Consider the following 24,187-nt stretch of genomic DNA (forward strand, 5'->3'; position numbering starts at 1 on the left):
CATCTAATAAGAACCAGAAAAGCATTCAAATTAATATAAAGTATCTTTTTATAGGTGTATGTTTTATTAAGCTTAATAACTTCATGTGCATTAAAGATACTATTTTTGCAGGTGTTGTATATTTGTAAAATAAATCTTTTATAAAGATACTATTTGGTATTAAGTATTACTTCATAATAAAACAGTAAGTAAAAATAAAATGATTATGTCCAGCCATGACATCGTTAGCTCAAAAATGCTTAATAGGAAAAGAACTTATAAGTAACTATGACTATTACCAGCTAAGAAATATGAAGTCTTACAGGACTTATTCTTTACTATATTGCTGCAAGATACCTTCCAGATGAATTGCTTTTAAAAAGACCTACAAGTGCTCTCTCCCTCAGCCTACCATTTGTCTCTTTCCGTTTACTGCAACTTTAATGAGGCAGCACCATTATCCTGCTCCCTAACATGGAATTTACAAACATCGTCAAACATGATTCAAGAGACAGTTGCTCTGGTACTTATGCTTTGGTGCCGAACTCTGAAGCTGAAGAGGAATAAGCTCTGAGGGATGACACACAACCCTGAGAGTAAAATTCAGTTTTCATACTAGCCAACATGCATCTTCTGAGCCCGGAGTCATAAATGTGATGTGTGGGTTTGCAACCTTTGTAGCAAGAACACGGCATAAAAACATGCGCACCTGGCCTGGGTCATTGTACCAAAGTTCATCGTGAAGTCGGTCAGGGTGGGCTTTTTTACGTTTTATTTCTGCAATGACATCAAAAACTTCAGAGTCTGAGCTGCTAGAACAGGTGCTGTCCTCATCAGACTCACATTCGGATTCACTGGAACTCTCTAATAGAGGGCAAGGGAAAACAGAGAAGATGAAGAAATTTACAATTGTTTTTTCTTTCAGTAAACATTTGGGAGCCTATTCCACACCAAGCACTCTGCTAGGCAATACCAGGAAAATAATGCAGCCCATACTGCTAAGTCACAATCTAGTTAAGAAAGCAATGAAAACAAGAGTTTTAGAGAAAGACCTAATGAACAATGCCAGGGAAAATGCAAACCACAGCAGCGGTATGGAGTCTCACATTTAAAAAGGTGTAGTAGTAAAATAATAATAATAATAATAATAATAATAATAATAAATAGATAGATAGATAGATAGGTGTAGTAATTCAGAAAAGGGCGAGTCTACCCTGACTCAGGTCACTGAGATTTCCTGGAAGAGGTGCACATGACCCAGGCACACGGATGGGGTGGAGTTTGGCTGATGAGCGGGTAAGAGGAAAAGAATGCAAAGGGGGCACTCAGGCAAAAGCATGGAGGGAGGAGCACAAGCACTGGACAAAGGCCCCACAGAAAAATACCAGGAGGTAAGGGGTTTAAGTGTCACAAACGCCAGACTGAAGGTTCTGAGTACCAGACTGAAGATTTTAAATTATTTTCTCCTCCCCATAGTAGCAATAAAAGATTTTAGTCCTTGAAAGTGACTGGATAAAAACAGACTAAGGATTATGATAAGTGATATAAGCCAGTCACAAAAAGACAAATACTACGTGAGTCTACTTCTATGAGGTACCTAGTATTCATAGAAATAGAAAGTAGCATGGTAGTTGCCAGAGGCTAGGTGGAAGGAGGGACTGGGGAGTTAATGGATACAGAGTTTCAGCTGAGCAAAATGAGTTCTGGAGACAGCACACAATGTAAATAGTCTCAATACTACTGAACTGTATACTTACAAAATGGCTAAATGGTACATTTACTGTTCTGTGTATTTTACCATAATTAAAAAAACAGACCTAGGGGTGCCTGAGTGGCTTAGTCGGTGACTCTGATATCAGCTCAGGTCATGATCTCATAGTTTGTGAGTTTGAGCCCCGCACTGGGCTCTGAGCTGACAGTGCGGAGCCTGCTTGGGATTCTCACTCTCTTCCTCTCTCTGCGCCTCCCCTGCTCATGTTCTCTCTCTCTCAAAATAAATAAATAAACTTAAAAATATATATGTTTATGAAAAAACAGACCCAGAACTTACATTACTCCTACAAGAGATTAACAGTACATCACAGTAATAAAACCCAACCCCGACATGGTTGGATTCTTGAGTACTGCATGAGATAGACGCTGTTCATCCTCCTTTTATAGATGAGAAAAGTAAGGCATGGAGAGAATGAAATCACTTGCCCAAGGTCATATAGCAAGTGGCTGAGGAGGAGTCTGAACTGAGGTTCAGTCGGTGCTTTTACCCACCATGGACACTGCCTCTCAGCTGGGAAAATGAAGGTGGCAGATGAGAGCCAGAAGACAGGGAAAAGGCACAGGGAGTGCCTGATCTATGAATGGCTTTCTGTTAGGGGCTAAGGCTGCAAAGTGGTGAAAAGCAGTTTCTATCCTCAAAGATCTCAGCATCTACTTGGAACCTCATAATACACATGAAAAAAAAATAGATCACCACATGATAAAGTTATGGAAACTATCCATATGAGTTGAGAGAAACCTTCAATCAGAACTGGCCTACAGCTGGCATTTCCTCATCAACGCAGGAGCTCCCTGGCAGTGGAGAGAGCCACAAGGGAATGCCTGCCCATTAGAGGCACAGGTGACAGGGAATAGACTCCTGCTTCTGGTGGAGAGGCTGGACTATGGTGCTGATTCTAAGACTGGACAGTTCTACAAGGGACACAATTGTTAGCATGCCTTACAAATGAGATCGCTTATGTATTCTGAATGCAACTAAGGAAAAATAAGATCAAAACAGAGAAAGTTCTACTTTTATATATATTGCTACTATAGTTAAGGAAAATAAATGAAAAAGAGGAAATTTCAATATACGACTCTCAAGAACATATCCCCAAAGCCAAGGTTTAAGCAGTAACAGGAGCACAGGGCCTTGGTCTCGTAACTTCTAACTCACCCAAATCTTCATCTAGCTTTGTCTTAGGAGGCTCCCACGGAGGTCTAGCAGCTTTGGCCTTTTCTTGCCTACTCCCCAGTTCTTCCTCAAATTTGTCGTATAAGTCACGGAGCCTACTTGTTCCAACCACAGTAGAATCTCCCTTTGAAAAATAAAGAATCAATATTAGGAACTACATTAGTAATAGCCATACCAAAGATACACACAACCTCACAAATAATCAAGGATTTGTAACAGCAAGATGCCATTTCCTTCAATTTAACAAACATTTAAAAACAAAATGGCCAATGCTGGCATGGGTGTTCTGAATCACACACAACATTTATGGCTAACACAATCTTCAGGAAAATGTACTTGCCAACATTCAGAAGAAATATAAAAACTGTTCACCTATGCCTTTTGATATGAAAAAATAAATCATGACCCCCGCCACCCAAGAATTCATGATATCTGACACTCTGCTAGGGAACATACATTTCCCCACTACTGAAAATCACTGATAGTCTATCTTCCACATCAACCCAATGATCAAACATAAATATCCTTATGGAATGAAGAAGTCACAGGAGTAAAAGGCACAGCATAGGGAATACAGTCAATGACATTGCAATGGTGACATTGGCATTGCATGGTGACAGATGGTAGCTACACTTGTGAGCACAGCATAACAAAGATGTTGAATCACTATGTAGCACACCTGAAACTAATGTAACATTGTCAATTATACTCAAATAAAAAATTTTTTTCAAGAACATAGATCCCCTCCCCCACAAATACACCCTATAAAACACAGGAACACAGACACACACACACACACACACACACACACATGCACACTCACGTGCGCACACCCATACACCAACACACCCACACTCCACAAACATAGGATTCTACAATGCATTCCTAGAGGAAACTCTCCACTTTCCCCCACTCTCTCTTCCCAGGATGAAATCACTTTAAATGTCCATATTCTTCAACTTAGTAATTTCCAAAATGTAAAGACCAGACCTATCAGACAGAAAAAGCAAATTAAAGCAAATCATAAAATCTGCAGTTATCCCAAAAGAGGATAATTGCTTTTCAAAGCCCCAGCTCATTACTGACACTGGCAATGCGAGGACAGCTGACATTCGTGCCACCTCTCTGCATCAGATGACAAAACACAAAGGCAAATGTTGGGCTTAGTTTATTAGCCTTCCTTCTACACCAATTTTAATATACTCATAAAATATATAAGGAAAAAAAACTGCCTGTGTAAACTCTTTGAACCTTTGCTATTTTATTTTGTTTTAAGAATAATATCCATGGCAGCCATTCTCCTTTTCTTCTTTGCTAAAAGAACCATGATTCCCTTCAGATTTGGGGTAGGGAATTCCTGGTCTTAGGAAAAGTGGGTTTAGAGTCCCCCTCTGACCCTCAAAGATGTCTCTGCCTTAACACCCAGGAACTGAGTATGTTACCTTATGTGGCAGAAAAAACTTCGCAGATAGTGATTAAGGTTACAGACTTTGAGAAGAAGATATTATCCTGGATTATCTGGATGGGCCCAATCTAATATGAACCCTTAAAAGCAGAGAAACTTTCGAAATGGAATCAGAGGTGCAAGGGAAGAAGAGGCTGGAGATCCTCAAAGCACAAGAGACACGCGACCTGCACTACTGGTTTTGAAGATGAAGGAAGGGACCTATGAGCCAAGGGATGCACATGACCTCAGGATGGTGAAAACAGCCTTCATCAGCCAGCCAACAAGGGGGCAAGGACCATCCTATAGCCACAAGGAACTGAACTCTGCCTATAACCTGAATGAGCCAAGAAAACAGATTCTCTCCAGAAAGGAGCACAGCCTTGTTTGATTCAGCCAGCAACACCTAAGTTTGACTTCTGACTTACAGAGCTGTGAGATAATAAATGTGTGCTGTGGTAAGCTATAAAGTCTGTGGAAATTTGTTATGGCAGCAATGGAAAATGAAGCCCTGGGAGAGACATATGATACAGTTCTGGGGAAGGAATAGAAGGAAAGATCCATGGGTACGCTGGGCCCCACACAGCACTGCCCTTGCATCCTGTGTCTGGACAGACGTGTGTAAGAACATGACACCTGCAGTCACCCTGCAACTCACAGTGGATGCTCCAAAAGCAGCAGATAGCAAACTAGAGCCAGCTCTGCCATCACTGAGCCACTAAATGTACACCAGCCACCACTTCCTTCCAGACAACTTGTTGAGAAAAACAAACCTGGCTCACAGTTTAAGTCACAATTCGTCAAGTATTATAATTTACAAACATGCTTAACCAACAGATACCTTCTTTCCAGGACTGTTTTCAGAATTAAGTAAGATATGAGAAGCACGAGTAAAGTTGCACCATAAAATGCTCAGCATGAGCTTTCCCTTTCCTGTATCACATGAACCATGACTTAAAACCCTGCTCTAATTTATCAAGTAAAATATCACAGCATCATGAGATTTCTCAAATTCTTTTTCCCAAAGACAAGAGAGTCTACTTTTACGTTCTCCACAGATAAGAGCCCAGGCCAAGTAGAAGCTATTTCCACAAAATTCCAAACAGAATGTTCTTTTATCTAACCCCATACACAAAATCTACCATCTCCAACCACTTACATCTCAGACCTATAGACGATCATTCCTTCACTCATCCATCTAATCAATGAGCATCACTCTGTGTCTACCCTGTGGCAAATAGGCCTAAATTAATGGGATGGAGTCCTAACACCTACCTGGAGAAAGAGAGAGACTAAACAGAGAGTGACCAAAAATAAAATGAAGATAAAAGATAAAAAAGGCAAAAGAAACAAGCATACGAAAGAGGAAGTCATGGAGTCTGACACAACAAAGACTCCACATGGGCTGCAGAGCCCAGGAACCTCCCCTTGAGCAGCCTGTGCACAGGCTCTCTCAAGAGCCCATGAAGGGTGATAACCCCTGCCATTCCACAAAACCAGCCAATATGCATGGGAAACTTCCTGTGGTTATCTCTGGTCAAGGTCAGACTTCTAAGAGACAAACTCAAAGTCTTCCTTATTTCCCATGTTGGGGGGGAAATGTACATACAAACACAACCACAAACTGCATAAAGCAGTTATGTGTGAGAACTTAGAAAACCACCATTATCAAGACTAACAGTGTTATAAAAATGCAGAACGAAGAGATACTTTAATCTACCGCACTCTTGCCTTTGGTTGTGGAAGACAGCTTTGGTCTACAGCAGTGATTCTCCACTGGGGAGAGGGGTGGAGGGCATTTGGCAATGTCTGAAGACAGCTTTGGGTTCACAACTGGGGAGTATCCTGTGCACAGAACTCAGAGAGGCTGCTCAACATCTTACAACGTACAGGACGGCACCCACCACAAAGAATTACCCAACTCCCAATGCTGAAGGTGCCAAAGTTGAGAAACCCTGGTCATCGCTTCTCAGACCTACCACCTGATCCATGGGGTCACTCGAGTAGTAGTTTTCTGAGTGGGTGCATCGAATCCACACCGGCTTAAGAAGTTCTTCTTCCTCCTCCTCATTTTTGTCAGGCAGTGTCTCCTCTGGCTCTTTTTCCTTCATTGAGGTATAATTCTTCTCTTTGCCAGAGCTCTGGCTGTCACTCCATCTGTCTTTTTCTTCCTCCCAACGAGCTCTCTTTTTCTCCCTACTTGGGGAGCGACTTTAAAAGGAGGTAAAAGAGGCTAATTATTTAAAATGTTCTTATGTTGTAAGATTATTCTATTTCACCTGTTTAGTTCATTTTTTCTCCTAAAATAAAAATGCCATACCAAATCAACACATTTACTTTTGTTAAACCAGTGATTCCCAAACACTAGTCTGGTGGCATCAGAATCACCTGAAGTTAGTTGTTTAAAAATACAAATTCCCAGGCCCTACCCCAGATCTACTTACTGATTCACAGTCTCCGGGGGTGGGGCCCAAGAATCTGTATTTTTAATAATCTCCCCAGGTAATTCTGGTGTGCATCCAGCAGGTTCAGGGACAACTGGAAAACCATAACTCCTAGAAGAGAAAGATATTTCGGAAATATTTGAAAATCTCCACATATGGACAATTTCAGCAATGAGAATACTATTTTTGAATCCTCCACAGCTTGCTTTGCCAAGGGGGAAAAAAAAAGGCTTCACAAAACACAGTCTCAATTTGGCCATAAATTTAGCTTGAGGACCATAATCTAAGAGAAAATCAGTTATATCATCCCTAACCATCTCTCTGGAAGCTCAGACTTGGGTTACTACTTAGTGAACCACCACTCTGTCTAATTCTGATCCCTGCAAATACTGATATTAATTCATTTAAAAAGGATAAAAACAACTCGCTCTCCTTGAATTTCTAGGGCTTAACATGTGCAAAGGCCTATCCTATGGATGTGTTTAGAGAGAAAAACCTAAAGGACAGGTTTTAACTTGACACCCAAAAATTTAAATGCAACCATACACACCCTGAGAATCTAGCCAAGGAGAGAAACTGTTGTATTAGTATTATGGTAGCATCCTCTGCAGCAACACTAACAAAGTCACTATTATCCAAGAAAGCTCACATCTGGATCAAAGTCACAAATTAACTATTCTCATCAACTCTACCACTAACTTCTAACTTTATGACAGGGAAAGTGTGAGTATGTAGGTGTGTATACATCGAGGGGGAAAGGGTGGGTAATTAGATTATGTATTGATTACTTATTGATATAACTTCTAAATATTACATTTTGTTACCAGAAAAGTTACTGTAAAGTAAAATATACATACGCCCACTGTAGAAAAATAAAGCATTAACAAAAAAAAAAAACAAACTCGTCATCCATAAAACCACTAAGAAATAACTGCTATATTTAACAAACGGGTTAAAACCTATAAATATGACGATATATACATAAAAATACACACATTTAACAACAACAAAAAAGCACACAACTCTATCGCCTGCCATTCTCAAAAGAAATCAGGAATACCCTTCAATAAGCATCCATTCCTGAACCACTTTTAATAGGTGCGTATTATTCATCTACACATGTATGCCATAATTTAACAAATCTGATCATAGTCATTAAGGTTACCATTTATTTTTTTTGTCATCATAAACAATGCCACTGTGAACACACTTGCATTCTCTGCAACCTGTCAAATTATTTCACACAAAGAATGTGTACTTTTTTTAAGGCTTCTCTATAGATAGGTAGTACTAGTCTAGACTAAAATCAAAACCATATGGGAGTTCCCATTTCTACACATTCTGTCAACATGACTGTTTTTAATCTCTGCCATTCCAATGAAAGAAGTGTCTTATTTAACTTGCAATTTTTTTTATCACTATTGAAATAACGTTTCATGGTCACTTCATTTATGAACATCCGAGTCATATGCTATGCCAGTATTGTTAAAACTAGGAGTACAGTCTTTTTTATTTATTGAAAAAGTTTTTTATTAAGATAACTGCCCTTCTGGGGTTCCTGGGTGGCTCAATCAGTTGAGCGTCCAACTCAGCTCATGGTCTTATGGTTCGGAGTTCAAGCCCCACATCGGGCTCACTGCTGTCAGCACAGAGCCTGCTTCAGATCCTCAGTCTCTGTCTCTCTCTCAAAAATAAATGAACATTAAAATAAATAATAAAAAGATAACTGCCTTTCTGTCAAATGTAATGTAACCTTTTTCAGTTTTTTGTTTTCCTTTTAATTCTGTCTATTGCTACATATGACTTACATGGCCAAACCTAGAGATCTTGTTTATACTGCCTGCCTTAGTGTTATGTTTGGAATCCTTTCCCATCCCAAAATTAAATAAATATTTTCTATTTTCTTCAGTTACTTTTTAACATTAAATTTTTTTATTCTACCTCTCTAAGATATAAGGCATAAATCTAACTTTAGTTTCTTCCTCCATATGTTTTGTCAATTGTCCCCACATCAGTTTCTCCTCTGATTTGAAACAATTTTATGACAGAGGTAAATTTTTTTATATATACTTGAATGTTGCTCAATATTTGGAATATTTTATACCCATATCAAATTGTTTTAATAATTATGGGTATAGAACATTTTAATTTTGCTCAAATATCCCTGCATTATTTTTCACTATTCTCACTTCTATTTTAAATCATTATAAAGTTTAAAAACCCACAGTTCAACTGAAGTTACGTTACACTGTACATTATTTTGAAGAAAACTGGTATTTTTACAACACTGTCTTCTACTTCCACTATGGGAATACAGCATGCCCTCCATTCATTTACGTCATCTTGTCATCAGCTACACTGATAGTTTTCTTCACACTGATCTGTATTTTTTAAGCTTATCAAGATATTTTATTTTAATTAAAATTTCTGTAGTGAACGTATATTTTTTCCCCATTACATTTTCTTAGGTGTTTCTGGTATTTAGGAAGGATATTAATTTTGATTTTTTTTTGTTTGTTTACAACTGTCAACTTCAGTGAATTATTCTCATGGTTTCTTAGCTGATCCTCTTGAATTTTCCTGCTAATACCATTAGCTAATAATGGCAACTCTTAGCTCCCACTGGTATGGCTTGGTTTGTATGTTTATTTTAGTGCTTACTGCAAGCCTGGCACTCTGCTAAGCACTTTACTGACACTCACATTTCACCCTTAGAAGAATCCTATGAGGCAGATATGAACATCTCCTACAGAGGAAACAGAATTAGAAACTGCATCACTTACCCATATTCCCAAGCTATTAAAGTGGTAGTTAAATGCTAATATGGTTGTCTAACACAGACATTTTGACCTGTACTAAAAGCCCATGAAATGTTTACTATTATTGTCAAGAAACACAGGCAAAAATATCCTCACTCCATTTCTCTTAAGGCAGGTGTCTTGAATGATGGATGGCCAGGGTTGTCTGCTGTGAATATCAATTAATGTTCTTTTTCTTTTTCTTTTTTTTTAAGATTTTGAGAGGGTCATTTCAAAACAGGGGCAAAACATCTTTTTTAGCTAAGTGTCTCAGGCACTCCAAACTTCAAAATTCAAACTACAAATTGTTTCTTAACAATAAGTTATAGTACAGGCTATGATAACTTTTCTTCCTTTGCAGTATGTACATCTATGATTTTAATTTTCTCATCCACTGCATTAGTTGGAACTCACAGAATCCAAGTTTCTGCCTTCCCCACAAGCTACTGGGCACAGGAGAAGAAAACCACTAGACTGAAGATGTTTCTAGCACTCTACATTAAAAATCACCAACCTGAAATGGGTCCTCAGTAATATCTACCAACACAGTGTCTGGCTTTTTTTCCTACCCTTATCTCCTCTTCAGGCCCTTTCTCACTGAACAAACTCTAGCTAATCTCATCTATCCTTGGCATTTAGTATTTCCAGCTGGGATCTCTTTTCTGGGCTTTACACCTGTGTAACCAATAAACTGCCGCACAACTTCACCTGGTTGTCTCACAGATTCTTATATTCCACATGCCCAAACTGTACTCACCTTGCATCTTTCTTAGTGCTCCCCACCCCCAGTGGGGGCCACCAGATCTCAGGTGCTGACTGCTCTTCCCTCACCATCAGTTATCCTACTGACTCGATCTCACACACACCTCTCAGTTACTTCTACCGTTCCCCGTTACCACTGTCACTGAGCTGATGTAGGCATAATCACTTCTTGTATGGATCACTACAAAAGCTGTCTAAACTTATTTCCCAAGCTCCAGGCTTGACCCTCTCAGAGCCACTTCTCCACACTGCAACCTTCCCATGTGCTCTTTTTTCTCCCTTCACCATCCCCTTCTCTAATGCATTCCTACACACACTTCAAGTACCAATTATTAAAAAGGTAAGATACCAATTTCTCTACCAATTTCTCTGACTACCCAAGACTGAGCTTTTGCTGCTGTGTTCCCAGAGCCACATGTAATTGTTCTATCAGAAGTACTCCTCATAGCACTTAACTTTCTTATGCCTGTAAAGTGGGGACTCTTGTGAATGTTTTCACTCACACCAGTACAATACCTGGCACACACGAGAATGCGCTGTTTTTCATTCACTTCAAGAAGAACTGAATTGTATAACATTCAGTTATACAATGTTAGGTGACAGTGATAGGCAATGGAGCCTCAATCCTTTTTCTAACTTGTATGGGAAGGCCTGAAAAGTTTCAACATTAAATACGACTCTTCTGAAATGGTATCAATCATATTCGTAAGATAATATTCTATGAGTATTCTAAGAATATTCTATATTCTTTTATCATGTTAAAAAAGTCTGCTTTTATGCCTAGTTTACCAAAGTTTCTATTTATAAAAGGATGCTGGTTCTATTTTAAATATCTAATAGACAGGTACAGAGATAACTCTACAGATTTTGACACAAAGAATTAATTATAGATGTCCTGACACTAACCTATTTATCCATGCAATCTTGGAATAAACTGTTACTTTAACGCACTACTGAAAATTTTCATAGCCATATTCATAACAGATTGTTTTATAGTTTTCTACATTGGGTTAGGTTTTGCCATCTCTGTTTTCCCTTCCATCTTCATCAGTATCCTAGAACAGTTTAATACATTTTTGGAAGTGGTAAAAATCCAACTTTTTCCATTTTTTCCGTAGTTATTAGCCTATTAAAACTTTCTGCTTGTGTGAAGTTTGTAATTTTTGCTTTCATAGAAATCAACCCATCACATCCAAGTTTTTAAATTTTGTAAATATAGTATCTGTACTTATACCAACATATTATACTTTTTAAATCCCCTTCATTCTTATGATACATTCTTTCTTATACCTAATGGAATGTATGTTTATCTTTTCCAGATTTGCCACTTTTTGAACTGTATAACCTTTCAAAGAAGTCTTGCATTTATTTTCAAATATTGCTACAGTATTATAGTTCTTTTTCCTATTTCATTAATTTCTTTTTATCTTTAAATCCTTTTTTCTGCTTTTCTTATACTCTACCAGTTTGTAGAGCCAAGTGATCAGACAGTAATTAGATATGCATATTTATACATATTAATATAACTTTAACCTATACACACACACACACACACACACACACACACACACACGCATATATATATACACACACATAGTTACCATTCATTTGGCACTAACTTTGGACCCAGTTCTAAGTGTTTTTACATGTATTCTCTCAACATCTCCTTACCATGCAAAAAGGCAAGTAAAACTGCTCTTATTTTAGACAAAGACATTGAGGCTTAAAAAGGTTAGATAACTCTGCCTAATATCCAAATTGGGAAAATAACTGACCCCAAATCTGTCAGATTCCAGAGTGCTGTTTTTAATTACCATTACATAAGACCATGATTTTACCTCTCAGTATAGAACTGGTTACACCCTGTAAGTTTTGGTTTACAACAATGTCAATGTCGTTCTTCTAAATAAAGTATGGCTGCAGTTTTACTCTTTTTTTTCTGAAACAAGTAAATTTGAGAGCATAATTATGAATTTCCAAGGTTTCTTTTTAAAGCCTTGAATTACTGGAGTGCCTGGGTGGCTCAACTGGCTGAGCATCCAACTCTTGATTTCAGCTCAGGTCATGATCTCACGGGGGTTCATGGGTTCAAGCCCTGCGTCAGGCTCTGCGCTGATAGCACACAGCCTGCTTGGGATTCTGTCTCTCCCTCTCTGCCCCTCCCCAACTCGTGCTCTCCCTCTCAAAAAAAAAAAAAAAACAAACTTTAAAAACCTTGAATTATTAACATATACAGTTTTATAGCAACTGAGGTCAGAAAAAGTGGCTTGTATAATTTCTAATTTTTGGAAATTTATCAAAATTTTCCTTGTGCATCATCAATACATCTTGAAAGTAAAGGTTTTTAAGTTACTGGCTGTTTTAGCTTTTCATAGGGCATTTTGGACAGACTCAGGCTATTTTGAAGACTTGGTGATGTTTGCAGAAGCACAAAACCTAAATTCAAGGAGATAAGCCTATGACTTCTTTCAGTGTCAACTCCTTGCTTACCTTCCAGATCTCTTATACTCTTTTTTGTAGGACCTTTCCAGAGATGGTGATCTTCGGCTGTCCCGGTGCCTGTGTCTCTCCCGTTCCCGCTCTCTTAAAGGAATTAATACACAGAGCTGTTTTCAACAGAAAGACTCAAAAACACCATCTCTTTTCACTGAATAAATTCATCTTCTAAATAAATGGACCTCACCTAAGAATTTTTCTGGCACTATTCTCGATGGGACATTTTTATTCATCATTTAACATCCTTTAACATCCGTTAAAGGATAACGGGGGTTTTTTTCTTTACAGAAGTTAACTAACTTGGACATTTTTTGTTGTTTTCTTTGAAGAAAGAAGTCATACTTGATGCTAAGCAACAAGGGGATTTATCATAATCTTCTCTCCAGACCTTCCAAGCAGCCAATTCTTTTATGTAACCTATAGGTAAAACTTTAAAGGACTCTACTACCTAGTGATTGCTAGAAAATTCTAAATTTCATCCATCAAATAAATGTAAATTAAAGCTTTTATAGTAAAAATTAAGCTAAGGTTCTAAACTCTGGGGGCGCCCTAGTGGCTCAGTAGGTTAAGCATCTGACTTCGGCTCAGGTCATGATCATGCGGTTTGTGAGTTGGAGCCCCACATCGGGATCTCTGCTGTCAGCACAGATCCCACTTTGGATCCTCTGTCTCCTTCTCTCTCTGCCCCTCCCCCACACGTGTTATATCTCTCTCTCTCAAAAATAAATAAAAACATTTAAAAAAAAAAGGCCTGAGTTATAGTTCTAGGTATCATTCATTAACTGCCATGAGACTGTAAGTCACTTTACCTTTAAATAGTGTTTTAATCTGAAAACAACTCTAGAGACACAGTTTACACAATGTAAAATAAAATAGGGGATTTTAAAACCTTTCAATGTAAAATGGGAATTTAGTAATAATAATAATAATGTCTGAGTCTATTTAATAAGTACAATGAAGATCTTGAACAAAACTGGAACTTTAGTGTGTGTCAATCACAACTAAGTCTAAGGAAAATAACCACCCCATTTCAGCATGTAAAAAAAAATGTATTAGCCTGAGTCCAGCAAGAAGACTATAAAAAATGTCTGAAATCAAAAATATCCCCCAACCTATAGCCAAATAGAAGAAATGTAAATACACTGAAAATCAAAACTTACAAAACTGATAGAAAAATGTAACTGTTTAGATATTAAAACAGGAAATGTTTTTTCACTTAAAGGTCACTCCCTCCTCAAGAAAGATTCCACTGAATGATACTTTTACCATATACATAAGCCTCAGGGACACACCAGCTGTCTAAAATAAAGTGGCCAGAGCTTGGGATTCTACATTCTTTATCTGATACACTTCTAAAATCACAGTTTACTGGGGCGCCTGGCAGGCTCAGTGCGTAGAGTATACAACTCTTGATCTCTGGGTTGTAAGTTTAAGCCCCACAGTGCATGCAGAGGTCACTTAAAAAATAAATTTAAAAAATTACAGTTTACTTTTAAGCAGTAAAATCCCAACTAGTGAGTGGTAACACACAACAGATATGTGTACTGATGGCAGCTGAGAATAACTGCCAATAATAATAATTTCCAAATCAAACTCTATTGAAAGGACACTCTTGATTTTTGTTTGTATTTTAACATCTAGGCAATAGAATTTTGCATTTGAGAATGACACTTCTGATGATGACTGCTACCTCTGAGTTGGTATGAACTGAAAAGGCCAATTTGGTTACAAACCACATTAGTTAACACTATGTAATGAACCCATTTAGAGCAAGAAAAACAATGTTTGGGTTACTCTTCCAAAGACTCTTCCTTAGCTGCAGGCACTGAGATATATAGGTATATAATACTAGCTCTCTGATGGCTACACACTGTACTCAACAGGCCAGCTACGGGGATTGTTGTGCTCTAACACCACTCAGTTATAGGAAGCCATTGCACCAGTCCCACCACACTGCAAAACAGCGTGCTCAGTGCACTGCATCTATGGCTGTTTCTTTTCCCATTCCCCAGAGTAATTTTGATCTTTCATAATAACAAATACATAGATCCACTTCTTCACAAACTTCCTCTAAAAACAGTTTGTCCTAAAACAATCTGGTAATTACTATTCAAGCACATTTTGGAGGAGAAGAAAAAGAAGAAAGATGGAATCTGAAAAAGGATGGACTGACTTATCCTAAGGAATAAGGGGACAAGTAGCCAGAGGACAGACTATAGAATTTGAATAAACTCAACACAATTTAATGCACAGATTTGTGAAGTTTTGGTTTTCTCCAATATACTTCTAGCAGTTACACTGGGACTTCACACACCCCACTTTTATTTCACAAAAACATTCCATATAAGACAGGTGACTGGCACTCTATGTAAGACCTCAAAGGGAGCCGATTATAATGTGTCCATGACACTGGGGCAGCTCCAGGACAAACACCCCCAAGGATGTTACAAAACAACTCCAACATAAATAAAGGCCATTTAGAAAGATGAGCTAACTGCCTAAATAGGTCCTTCACAGTAAAGGAGTTACGGTTTAGGATAACGAAGATTGGTGGTAATTCTCAGCCTTAATTTCACTTACTGATAGAGATCCTCAGTTGACAGGACATGAATTTCTTTAAACAAATACATAGCCCCAAATCAAAACCTGATGCAAGAATTTTTTTATGGAAGAATTTTACAGAATGTTTTACAGCAGAACCCTAAAAACTCCTCTAAGTGCAGCACCCCAAAAAGGAAAAAAAGTGCCTTCTAGAATGCTAAAGTTGGCAACAAAGTGTCTCCCCAGAAAAAGGATTATCATCACTGTAAGGTTTACAGAAAACTATTAACAAACACTTTTCAGATCAGATTTTCGCCACAAAATTATAAAATAAACTATCACAGCCTCTGCTAATTAACCCATCACAGAATAATTAAGGACAAAATTGACCAGAGACATAACTCATGCTGAAAATATTTTTTAAAGTCCACCAACTTCAGTCAGCTCTGGCCCACCAGAAATCAGTCATCCCTGCAGGAAGCAAGTTCCCTTCCATCTTCCACTGGGCGTCAGGGAGAGGACACAACACATTTTCTTTCCAACCCTCCAAGCATCAGTAACTCCCTTCAGGACTGAGAATGACCACCACCACTTACTGGCAAATGTTCAATCAGAATCAAGCCAACAGCCATGAGAAAAACATGGAAACCAAGAAGCAAAGTGATGCCACAGATTAGCACAGAAGTGCCACAGGACAATGAAGGTAAACACACCTTATGGGACAGAAAGAGAAGCACCACTACTAGCTCCACCTCTGGAAAACTTCAACGATACAAAGAGTTTGCCAAAGGTACAAATTAATTGGTACGATCGTTATCTACAAAAAATATGTAGATTTGTATTTTCCATCTACACCAATAGTTCTTAGACTTTTGAAGAAATATTCACACCACCTCGAGATTCTGCTGTAAGCTACCAATTTAATTACAGAAAAACATGCATACACATAAAATGCTGCATATTAATTTCAGAACATTTCTACAAACCCATCTATGAATCTCAGTTTAGAAATGCCTGCTGGAGGGGCACCTGGGTGGCTCAGGAGGTTAAACGTCCAACTTCGGCTAAGGTCATGGTCTCACAGTTCATGGGTTCAGGCCCCACATCAGGCTCTGTGCTGACAACGTAGAGCCTGGAGCCTACTATGAGTTATGTGTCTCCCTCTCTCTCTCTCCCCCTCTGCCGCTCATGCTCTGTCTCTCAAAAATAAATAAACATAAAAAAAAATTTTAAACAAAAAAAGAAGTATCTGCTGGAAACCTTACTTCCTTATATATGTACATATTTGGTCTTTGGGGGGAAAAAAACATGTAATCTGGAATAAAATGGTATTTTTAAAATATAACTTTCTTCAGTATGAATACACTTCAATGCAACAAAACAGGTTAAAAGCTATTTTGAAAACTTTGAAGTGTAACCAATGTCATTGCACTTTACAAGGAAACAAAACAAGAAGGCAATTACATACAATAAACTCCCACTTATCCTAAAAACCAGAAAGCAAGTTCTGCTTCACTACTTTCATTCCTAATTGATAACATACACAGATCAATTCCAAAAGAACTCAGGTGCTGTAAGCTGTTGTGATCATACAACAAAAGTAAATACGATAATGCAAAAAACATGCGAAAAATCTAATGAACTTTCATTAGATCACCATTAAAATGTCAGCTGTATTATACAGCGTAATCAGCTTACACTCATTGAAATGAGTTTACATTAATTTTGAAATGCTTTTCAAAAGTGGCTTTTTCTGACATGACAGTTGTCTCTCTCTCTTTAAAACAGCCCAAAACATGTATTCTTCCCTTTATAAATCAAAATGCACTGTTGAACTTTTTTGGTCTGGTTTGCGGAGAAACCCAAATGGCCCATGTCTGGATCTCTGCAGTTCATTAAAAAACACATGTGTTTGTGCTTTACCTGCTCCGCTCATAGCTCCGGTGACGCGACGGCGTCCTCCCTCGGTCATAATCTGATCTGTAGCGGCTATCTTGTCTTCTCCTGTCAGGACTTCGGCCTCGTTCCCGCCTATCCAGGGACCGATGCCGCTCACCTCGCCCGTGACTGTGATCTCGGTGCCTGTGATCCTCGTAGTGCTTGAGCCTTTCTGGGGACCTTCTCTCACTGGGAGCCTTTGGGAGTGGGTATGGAGGGAGGTGCCTAAAATGAGGACTATTGCTGTTATTAGCACTGGGTGGGAAAGAACTGGGGTTGTTCTGGAAACTGTTAAAATTGGGAGGTGGGAAATTATGGTGTGAGTATCCTGGAGGGTACTGATAATTGACCTGCTGTGGCATGACTGGAGGTGGTGGGGGATGGGGCATGGAAGGAGGGGGCATCATGAAGGGGAAAGTGCCTTGTCCTGGAGGTGCTCCAGGGACTGGCGGGTTATTAGGACAGGGCATCGGAGGCGGCATAGGAGGAAAACAGGGAGGCACTGGGAAGGGGGGCCTCATCTGGTGGTTGGGGAAGGGGGGTCGTATAGGGCAGGGGGGAAGAGGGCCTTGTGCTGACGGAGGCATGGGTGGAGGGAAGGGTACAAAGTCTGGTCGTGGAGGGAGAAAACTGGGAGCTGGAGAGTTCGAGAATGTGGTGGAAGGGGCACTTGGAGGTTCGTATTGATATTGCACAGGAGGCTGCTGAGGGTGAAGTAGTCTCAGATTTTGGGGCCTGAAGGCTGGGGCTGAGGGTCTGGCTCCATGTCCTCCTCGCCCTCGGGGACACCCTCGTCCTGGGTGGAACGACATCCTATGACTTTGTGGGAGGAAAGAAAAAGAGAGAAGGGAAAAAGAACTAAAAACTCACCATAAGCTGGGTTTCACAATGCCTGATCATCTTCAAGAGCAACTGACAGACCCCTTCAGCCACAGGAATATTCCACCCATCTAACGTTGAGTTCTCTGTAACACCTCAGACTCCTCAAGGCCAATAAACTCCTCTTCCCCTGTCTCAATCCCTGGACTCCGTCACTCCCTAAAGCTGTTCCTCGAGACATCCCATTGTTTAAACGTTTGCTATTATGTCCTCGCTCAGGCTCCCCAAAAGTGTGAACTTTGCCATGTCATCCCACCCACACACCCCACATTTTCTCCACCTGCACCAGTATCTCCCCGTCTTCACCTTCCTCCACACTCAGCAGAGACCCTGCAAATTCAACATAACATGTCCCAAAAGGAATTAATGACCTTCCCCGCCAAGACAATACCACTGGCTCCCGCTTCAGTGTTGCCTATCTCAATAAATAACATGTATTGTTCCTCAAGTCATACACCAGGGAATTATCTGACAACTTCTCCTCCCTTATCCCCCTTAGCCAAAAATTTATTTTAAATTCCCATCACTTCTACTTCATAAATACTTCCGGAGTTCATCCACTTCACATCATCGTTTCTCCCCTGGCTACAATAATAACACCACTGCTGGCCTTTCTCCAATCACTATTACCAACCTACCAGGCCTTTGTCAGGCTCCCTGCTCTCACCCTCTGTGCTTCTCCTTGGCAGCTCCTACAGTAATTCCAATTCACAATTAATTCCACCTTTCATGTTTGCCTGCACCTCAGAACTGTAAGTTCCATCAGGGCAGTCTGGATTCCTAACTATGTACATGGCCCTCATGAACACATTTCTTCCTCTCCCCACATATATAAATCCTTCCCACTCTCAGGGCCCAGTGCCAGTGTTTCTCTTCTTCTCTCTGTTCTTCCAAAACCCCTGCCATGACTGTCACACTACTCACCACGTATTGCCTTGCATCATGACGTACTGTCTGGATACGTCACATCTTCCACAGAGAATATAAACTCTAGAGAACAGAACAGAAAGAATAGGGAGAACAGAAAGAATAAAACAGAACAGAGAGAACAGAAAGAATAAAATACACATAAAAATGTTTCCCAAACTGCTAATGTCCGCAATTATCTTAACATTGATTTTTGCATTCTCTAATGCACTTAGCATACTAACAAAATAACTTTGTAAACACAACAGTTATCCTTGATTTCATTCTCAACTCTTTCCACTGAAGAATTCTGTGAACATGAACGGCTTTCCAAATACTTAAGCTTCAGCAAAAGGTTTTAAAAACTAAATATATAAATATTAAGTGCAAAGAACTTTAATGCAGAAGCATCCTCTCAAAGTCTATCTAACTAAAAGCTTTACCAATAGGCTTAAGGTAGATTTTCAAAAGGCTCACGAAAATAATTTCAGATTATATAGCAGTGCCAATCACTGTGCTTAATAACTAGTAGGCATGAAATATGGTCTGACTTATGATTATTATTCAGGCTAAGACCTTCATGATAAACCCAGGACCTACCCAGTTGATCTTGCCACCACAGGCTACTTATGGTTCACGGCCAATGGAATCAAATTCAAACTCCAAGTTTGGACCCAACTTCTTGCAGGCTTATCCTCCATTACCTTCCCTGTGAAGTGCCTATGATCCCAGATTTCCCCAGTTGCCTAACATACCAGGTGCTATCAGCCAGCTTGTTCTTTGCTCCCACTCTTCTAAAATTCCCTACTCATATTAATCTGCCCACTGAATTTTCATCTGCCTACAAATGCCACCTCTTCCGGGAAGCCTTGCCTAGTTCCCTTTAGAAAATAATCCCACTCCCCCTAGACTACCATTGCTTAGTCCATACTTAGTTCTTTTACAGCACTTACCAGAGACTGCCTCATATTATAGTCATGTGTGTACATTTCTAACTTCTCCACTAGGTTATTAGCTCCTTGAGGACATGGGTTGATTCATAAGTCATTTCTGTATCCTTCACAGCTCCTGGCAGAAAATCCTGCACATAGGTGGTCAATAAATGTTTACTATCTCACCAATGGCATATGTTTCTACTTGCTACTGTACATTTCCCTTTCACATATATCCAGCACAGATTTGCATTATCAAAACCAAAGAGTGGACCTTTTCACTGATTCATACAATATTCAATGAGCCTATACATGTCACAGGCCCCACAGACTCAAAGTTGAGTAAGACACACAGCCTGCAAGACTCAAGCTCTCAATCCACTTACAAATACATTTTCCTTAAATAAAGCAATAAACAAGAGAAAAGATTTCAACACAGCGTCTAGAGGAATACAAAGGAGTGTACTGAACCTAGAGGTGCGAAACGAACACTAACACTGTTGGACAGTGTGTAATAGTTATACTTTCAGGATTAGATCCTCATGGATGTTTCTATGGAGAGAATATCTGAAAATACTAATTATGAAACTGACATATTAAAGGCATAGTCGGGCTATCTTATGGATGCAAATTTTAATTCAAAAGTCAAGGGATTCACTGCAACTGGAAAAGTAATTGTTTGCGACGTAGGTCTACTCCTAGACTGCTTGTCTGGAAGCAGGAAAACTGAGGGAACCGCTTTGTACAGTTAACACGACCAGGAACATCAGCCTATGCTCAAAGAGTTGCATAGTGCGCAACTACGTTATTAAGAACACCTTTCCCCGCACTTGCATCTGCAGGCCGGTCACCTTCGTCGAGCTCATCTGTAGTTGCGGTTTCCCCTGTTTGCATCTCCCGCCAGACTGTGAGCCCCACGAGGCAAGCGCTGGGCTCAGGGTCTCGCGGCACTCCGAGACCCCGGCAGCCCCGGGCCTGGACCACCGCCTGCGTTCCACAAATGAATGAAAGGTCTCATTTTTCATTTCTATTTGCGGGATTCGGGCCTAGGGTCGCTTTTTTGCCCTTAGCTGCAGAACTGAAGAGGGGCTGCACGACCATAACTCAAAGGCGGCTCTCGCCCCAGCCCCGGACTCTTAGCCCCGTTTAAACCCGGACACTCGGAAACGCTCCCTCTCCCAACACCCACAAGTTGCCCCTTTTACCTACAAAAGGCTCTCGCGCCGCGAGGTTGCCGTCAAAGCAAAGCTAGGATTATTCTACAGCCGCCAGGACTGTAGCGCCTCCCGCGCCTCCGGAACAGGAAACCGAGGAAATTAAAAAGCAAACCGGAGAAAGCTGGACCTCTACAGAGAAAGCTTCTGGGCTGGCCACAGGGCCTTGTGCGCAGTGATTGGTCCGTCAACTAGAGCGATGGATAATTAAGCCAATAGTCTTTGTATAACCCCTCGGCGCCCGCCCCCTGTCCTCTACATCTTCCAATAAGGAACCACAACCGGGTGAGCGCGCATTTCCACCCGGGAGGGTCTGTGAGGCCGCAGCTCCCGCTTTCGGGAGTCCTAGCCTCAGCACTGCGGCTGGCGAGGACGCTGACTGGGAAACCATGAGCGCAGACTCTGTGGGAGACCGCGCTCGCCTCCGGCGCTACTCCAAACTCCCAGTGTGGGTCGTGGAGGATCACCAGGAGGTGAGCCGGCGACTGCTGGGTCCTGAGGCAGAATCGCGTGAGGGCCCGGGAGGCGGCGGAGCCTCGGCATCGAAGGCCGGAGATAATCGGAATTTGTTACCCGCGCGAGTTCCATTGCTGTGGGGAAAAAACACCAAAATGACTAACTGGGAGGAACAGGCCCTGACATTTATGGTTCGCTGAGTATGCGTCGGGCAATTCATTTAACCCTCGCGATTTGCCCAGAAATCCCGCAACCAACAACTGGTGGCGTCGGGCTTCGAACCTGAGTATTCTGACTGCAGAGTCCCGTGTCCTTAACCTGCTTCTTAACGGAGGCTTCCAGCTCTCCCTGGCGTCTCCAACACAGTCCTGCCGTGTAGGTGGGAAGGTTTTAGCAAAGAATGTGGGCTGTCATCTGTGAAACGGGACCATCACCTTAGCACCCTTAGGGCCGCTGCTATTATTGTGTGCTGGGTGTGTACATAAATCCTTTAATATGGGGTGGCCCGGGTGGCCCAGTCGGTTAAGCATCCGACTTGGGCTCAGGTCACGATCTCGGGGTTCAACCCCGCCTGGGGCTCTGTGCGGGCAGCGCTGAGCCTGGAGCCTGATGCGGATTCTGCGTCTCGCTCCCTCTCTAGCCCTCCCCCGCTTGCGTTCTGTCTCTCGCTCGCTCTCTCGCGCTCTCTCTCTGTCAAAAATAAACATTAAAAAGCTTCCTTATAAATCTTCTAACACAGAGCCCTGCGTTTGTAAACACCGAAGGTATTTTCTATTTTTTATGGCAGTGCTACTTTGGAGTAGCTAAAATGGTGCCTTTATCTGGTCTTCTGGAAGCCTATGAGGGAGGATCATGCATCTAAGACTTTTTTTTTTTTTTTTTTTAATTCGTAGACCTTGGGGATTATCCGGATATGAAAGAGGGAAGGAGTGGGCTCCGGATTTATGGATGGAGAAAGTTAAGAGGAGAGGCGGGAAGTTGGGTTTCCCAGGACCTAGAGATAGAGTGTATGGACCCGAGCAAAAGCCAAGGGTGGGTTAAGCGGTGCTGTCCACTTCCGGTTTAAATCTAGAGCCACAGAGCTTGACAGGCTACCTAGCCCGGCTCCACCATCCTAAGGTGTGGAAGGCCAGGAGACCCAGGGTGGCTTGAACACACCCTTAATGCCAGAATGTGTCTTCATTACCCGTTTTTTTCCTGAGAGCCCATCTGTTTACCCGCTTCATCTTCCGAGTTTGTGTTGGGGGCGAGATGGCAGCAAGAGATGCCCATTAAGGCCTTTGGAGGAGCAACCTGGAACTTCTGAGGGAAAAAAGCTGGAGAACGTTATCTAAACCCACCTAGGACGAACAGATTTTGTATTTGCCTACCGTTTAACGATTCGGTGCGCTTCGAATTCCGGGCGGCTACGTTTAGCCTTGTTTCTCAGCCTGCAGCTGAGCGGATGCTCATGATTTCAGTGCCCATTCTGAATGTGTGCGTGTGTTTTTACAGGTCCTGCCTTACATATACCGGGCCATTGGCTCAAAGCATCTTCCTGCCAGTAATATAAGCTTTGTGCATTTCGATTCACATCCAGACCTCCTTATTCCTGTGAATATGCCAGCTGACACTGTGTTTGACAAGGAAACACTTTTTGGGTAATACGTGATTTTTGTTAATGATTTTTTCTTTTGTTTTTAAGTGAACTCTGCCCTTGGTGTGGGGCTCGAACTCAAGAGCTTGAGATCAAGAGTTGCATGCTCCAGCAACAGCCAGCCAGGCACCCCTGTTAGAGATCTTTTATTTGCTTGAAATACAATTTGCAGATGTGATGAACTATTAAGGGAACTAGACTTTGCCGAGCTCATGTGTTTTCTTTTTCTTTTCTTTGCCTGTTTTATTTTAATTACACCAATTGTTGACTTTTCATAAAGAGCCAGATATTAAATATTTTAGGCTTGCTGGCCATACAGTCTGCGTTGCAATTACTTATCTCTGCCCTTGTAGTATGAAAGCAACCATGGACACTATGTAACAAGTGAGTGTAGCTGTGTTCCAATAAACCTTTATTTACAAAAACAGGTAGCCTGGGGCACCTGGGTGGCTCAGTCCATTAAGCATCCAGTTTTCAGCACAGGTCATGATCTCCTGGTTTGTGGGTTCAAGCCCCACATTGCTGTCTGTACTACTAGCTCAGAGCCTAGATCCTGCCTCGGGTTCTGTGTCTATCTGTGTCTCCTCCACTCATGTTCTCTTTCTCTCAAAATAAATAAACATTAAATTAATTAAATAAAATCTGATTTAAAAAAAAATGTGGCCCAGCCAGTGAAAGAAGTAGAAGAGACTTTAGATGTTACTTGAGCCAGTACTCCCTACCCCTCCACTTAAAAAGTCTGAATACTAAGGCACAAGATAATGTGTCTTAAACACATTATTCAATAATTATATAGGCAACACATCTTTAACTTG

General features: G+C 40.8%; 2 protein-coding genes across 11 annotated transcripts in view; one reads left to right on the forward strand and one right to left on the reverse strand.

Annotated features, from left to right (window-relative positions):
• DROSHA (drosha ribonuclease III) overlaps positions 1–21,395 on the reverse strand; it is a 133,497-nt gene extending 112,102 nt beyond the window's left edge. For 2 of the 7 annotated variants that reach the window (XM_040494616.1, XM_040494600.1), the window contains exons 1-9: positions 21,276–21,395; positions 20,088–20,215; positions 19,153–19,218; positions 17,335–18,168; positions 12,865–12,957; positions 6,815–6,925; positions 6,350–6,581; positions 2,909–3,050; positions 689–843 (exon numbers count right to left, since the gene is read on the reverse strand). In XM_040494616.1, the coding sequence (XP_040350550.1) occupies positions 689–843; positions 2,909–3,050; positions 6,350–6,581; positions 6,815–6,925; positions 12,865–12,957; positions 17,335–18,168; positions 19,153–19,172 (1,587 nt within the window). In that variant the 5' untranslated portion in view covers positions 19,173–19,218; positions 20,088–20,215; positions 21,276–21,395. Of the gene's footprint in view, positions 1–688; positions 844–2,908; positions 3,051–6,349; positions 6,582–6,814; positions 6,926–12,864; positions 12,958–17,334; positions 18,169–19,152; positions 19,219–20,087; positions 20,216–21,271 lie in introns of all 7 variants that reach the window. The other 5 variants (XM_040494589.1, XM_040494622.1, XM_040494629.1 and 2 more) reach the window with 5 other exon arrangements.
• Positions 21,396–21,565: 170 nt separating this feature from the next.
• CUNH5orf22 (chromosome unknown C5orf22 homolog) overlaps positions 21,566–24,187 on the forward strand; it is a 20,210-nt gene continuing 17,588 nt past the window's right edge. Inside the window, exons 1-2 of one of the 4 annotated variants that reach the window (XM_040494642.1) lie at positions 21,566–21,753; positions 23,231–23,376. In XM_040494642.1, the coding sequence (XP_040350576.1) occupies positions 21,670–21,753; positions 23,231–23,376 (230 nt within the window). In that variant the 5' untranslated portion in view covers positions 21,566–21,669. Of the gene's footprint in view, positions 21,754–22,649; positions 23,121–23,230; positions 23,377–24,187 lie in introns of those variants that run through there. The other 3 variants (XM_040494668.1, XM_040494650.1, XM_040494658.1) reach the window with 3 other exon arrangements.

This window comes from Herpailurus yagouaroundi, unplaced genomic scaffold (genome assembly GCF_014898765.1).
Source record: "Herpailurus yagouaroundi ecotype Mexico unplaced genomic scaffold, PumYag 29, whole genome shotgun sequence".
NCBI classification, from domain to species: domain Eukaryota; kingdom Metazoa; phylum Chordata; class Mammalia; order Carnivora; family Felidae; genus Herpailurus; species Herpailurus yagouaroundi.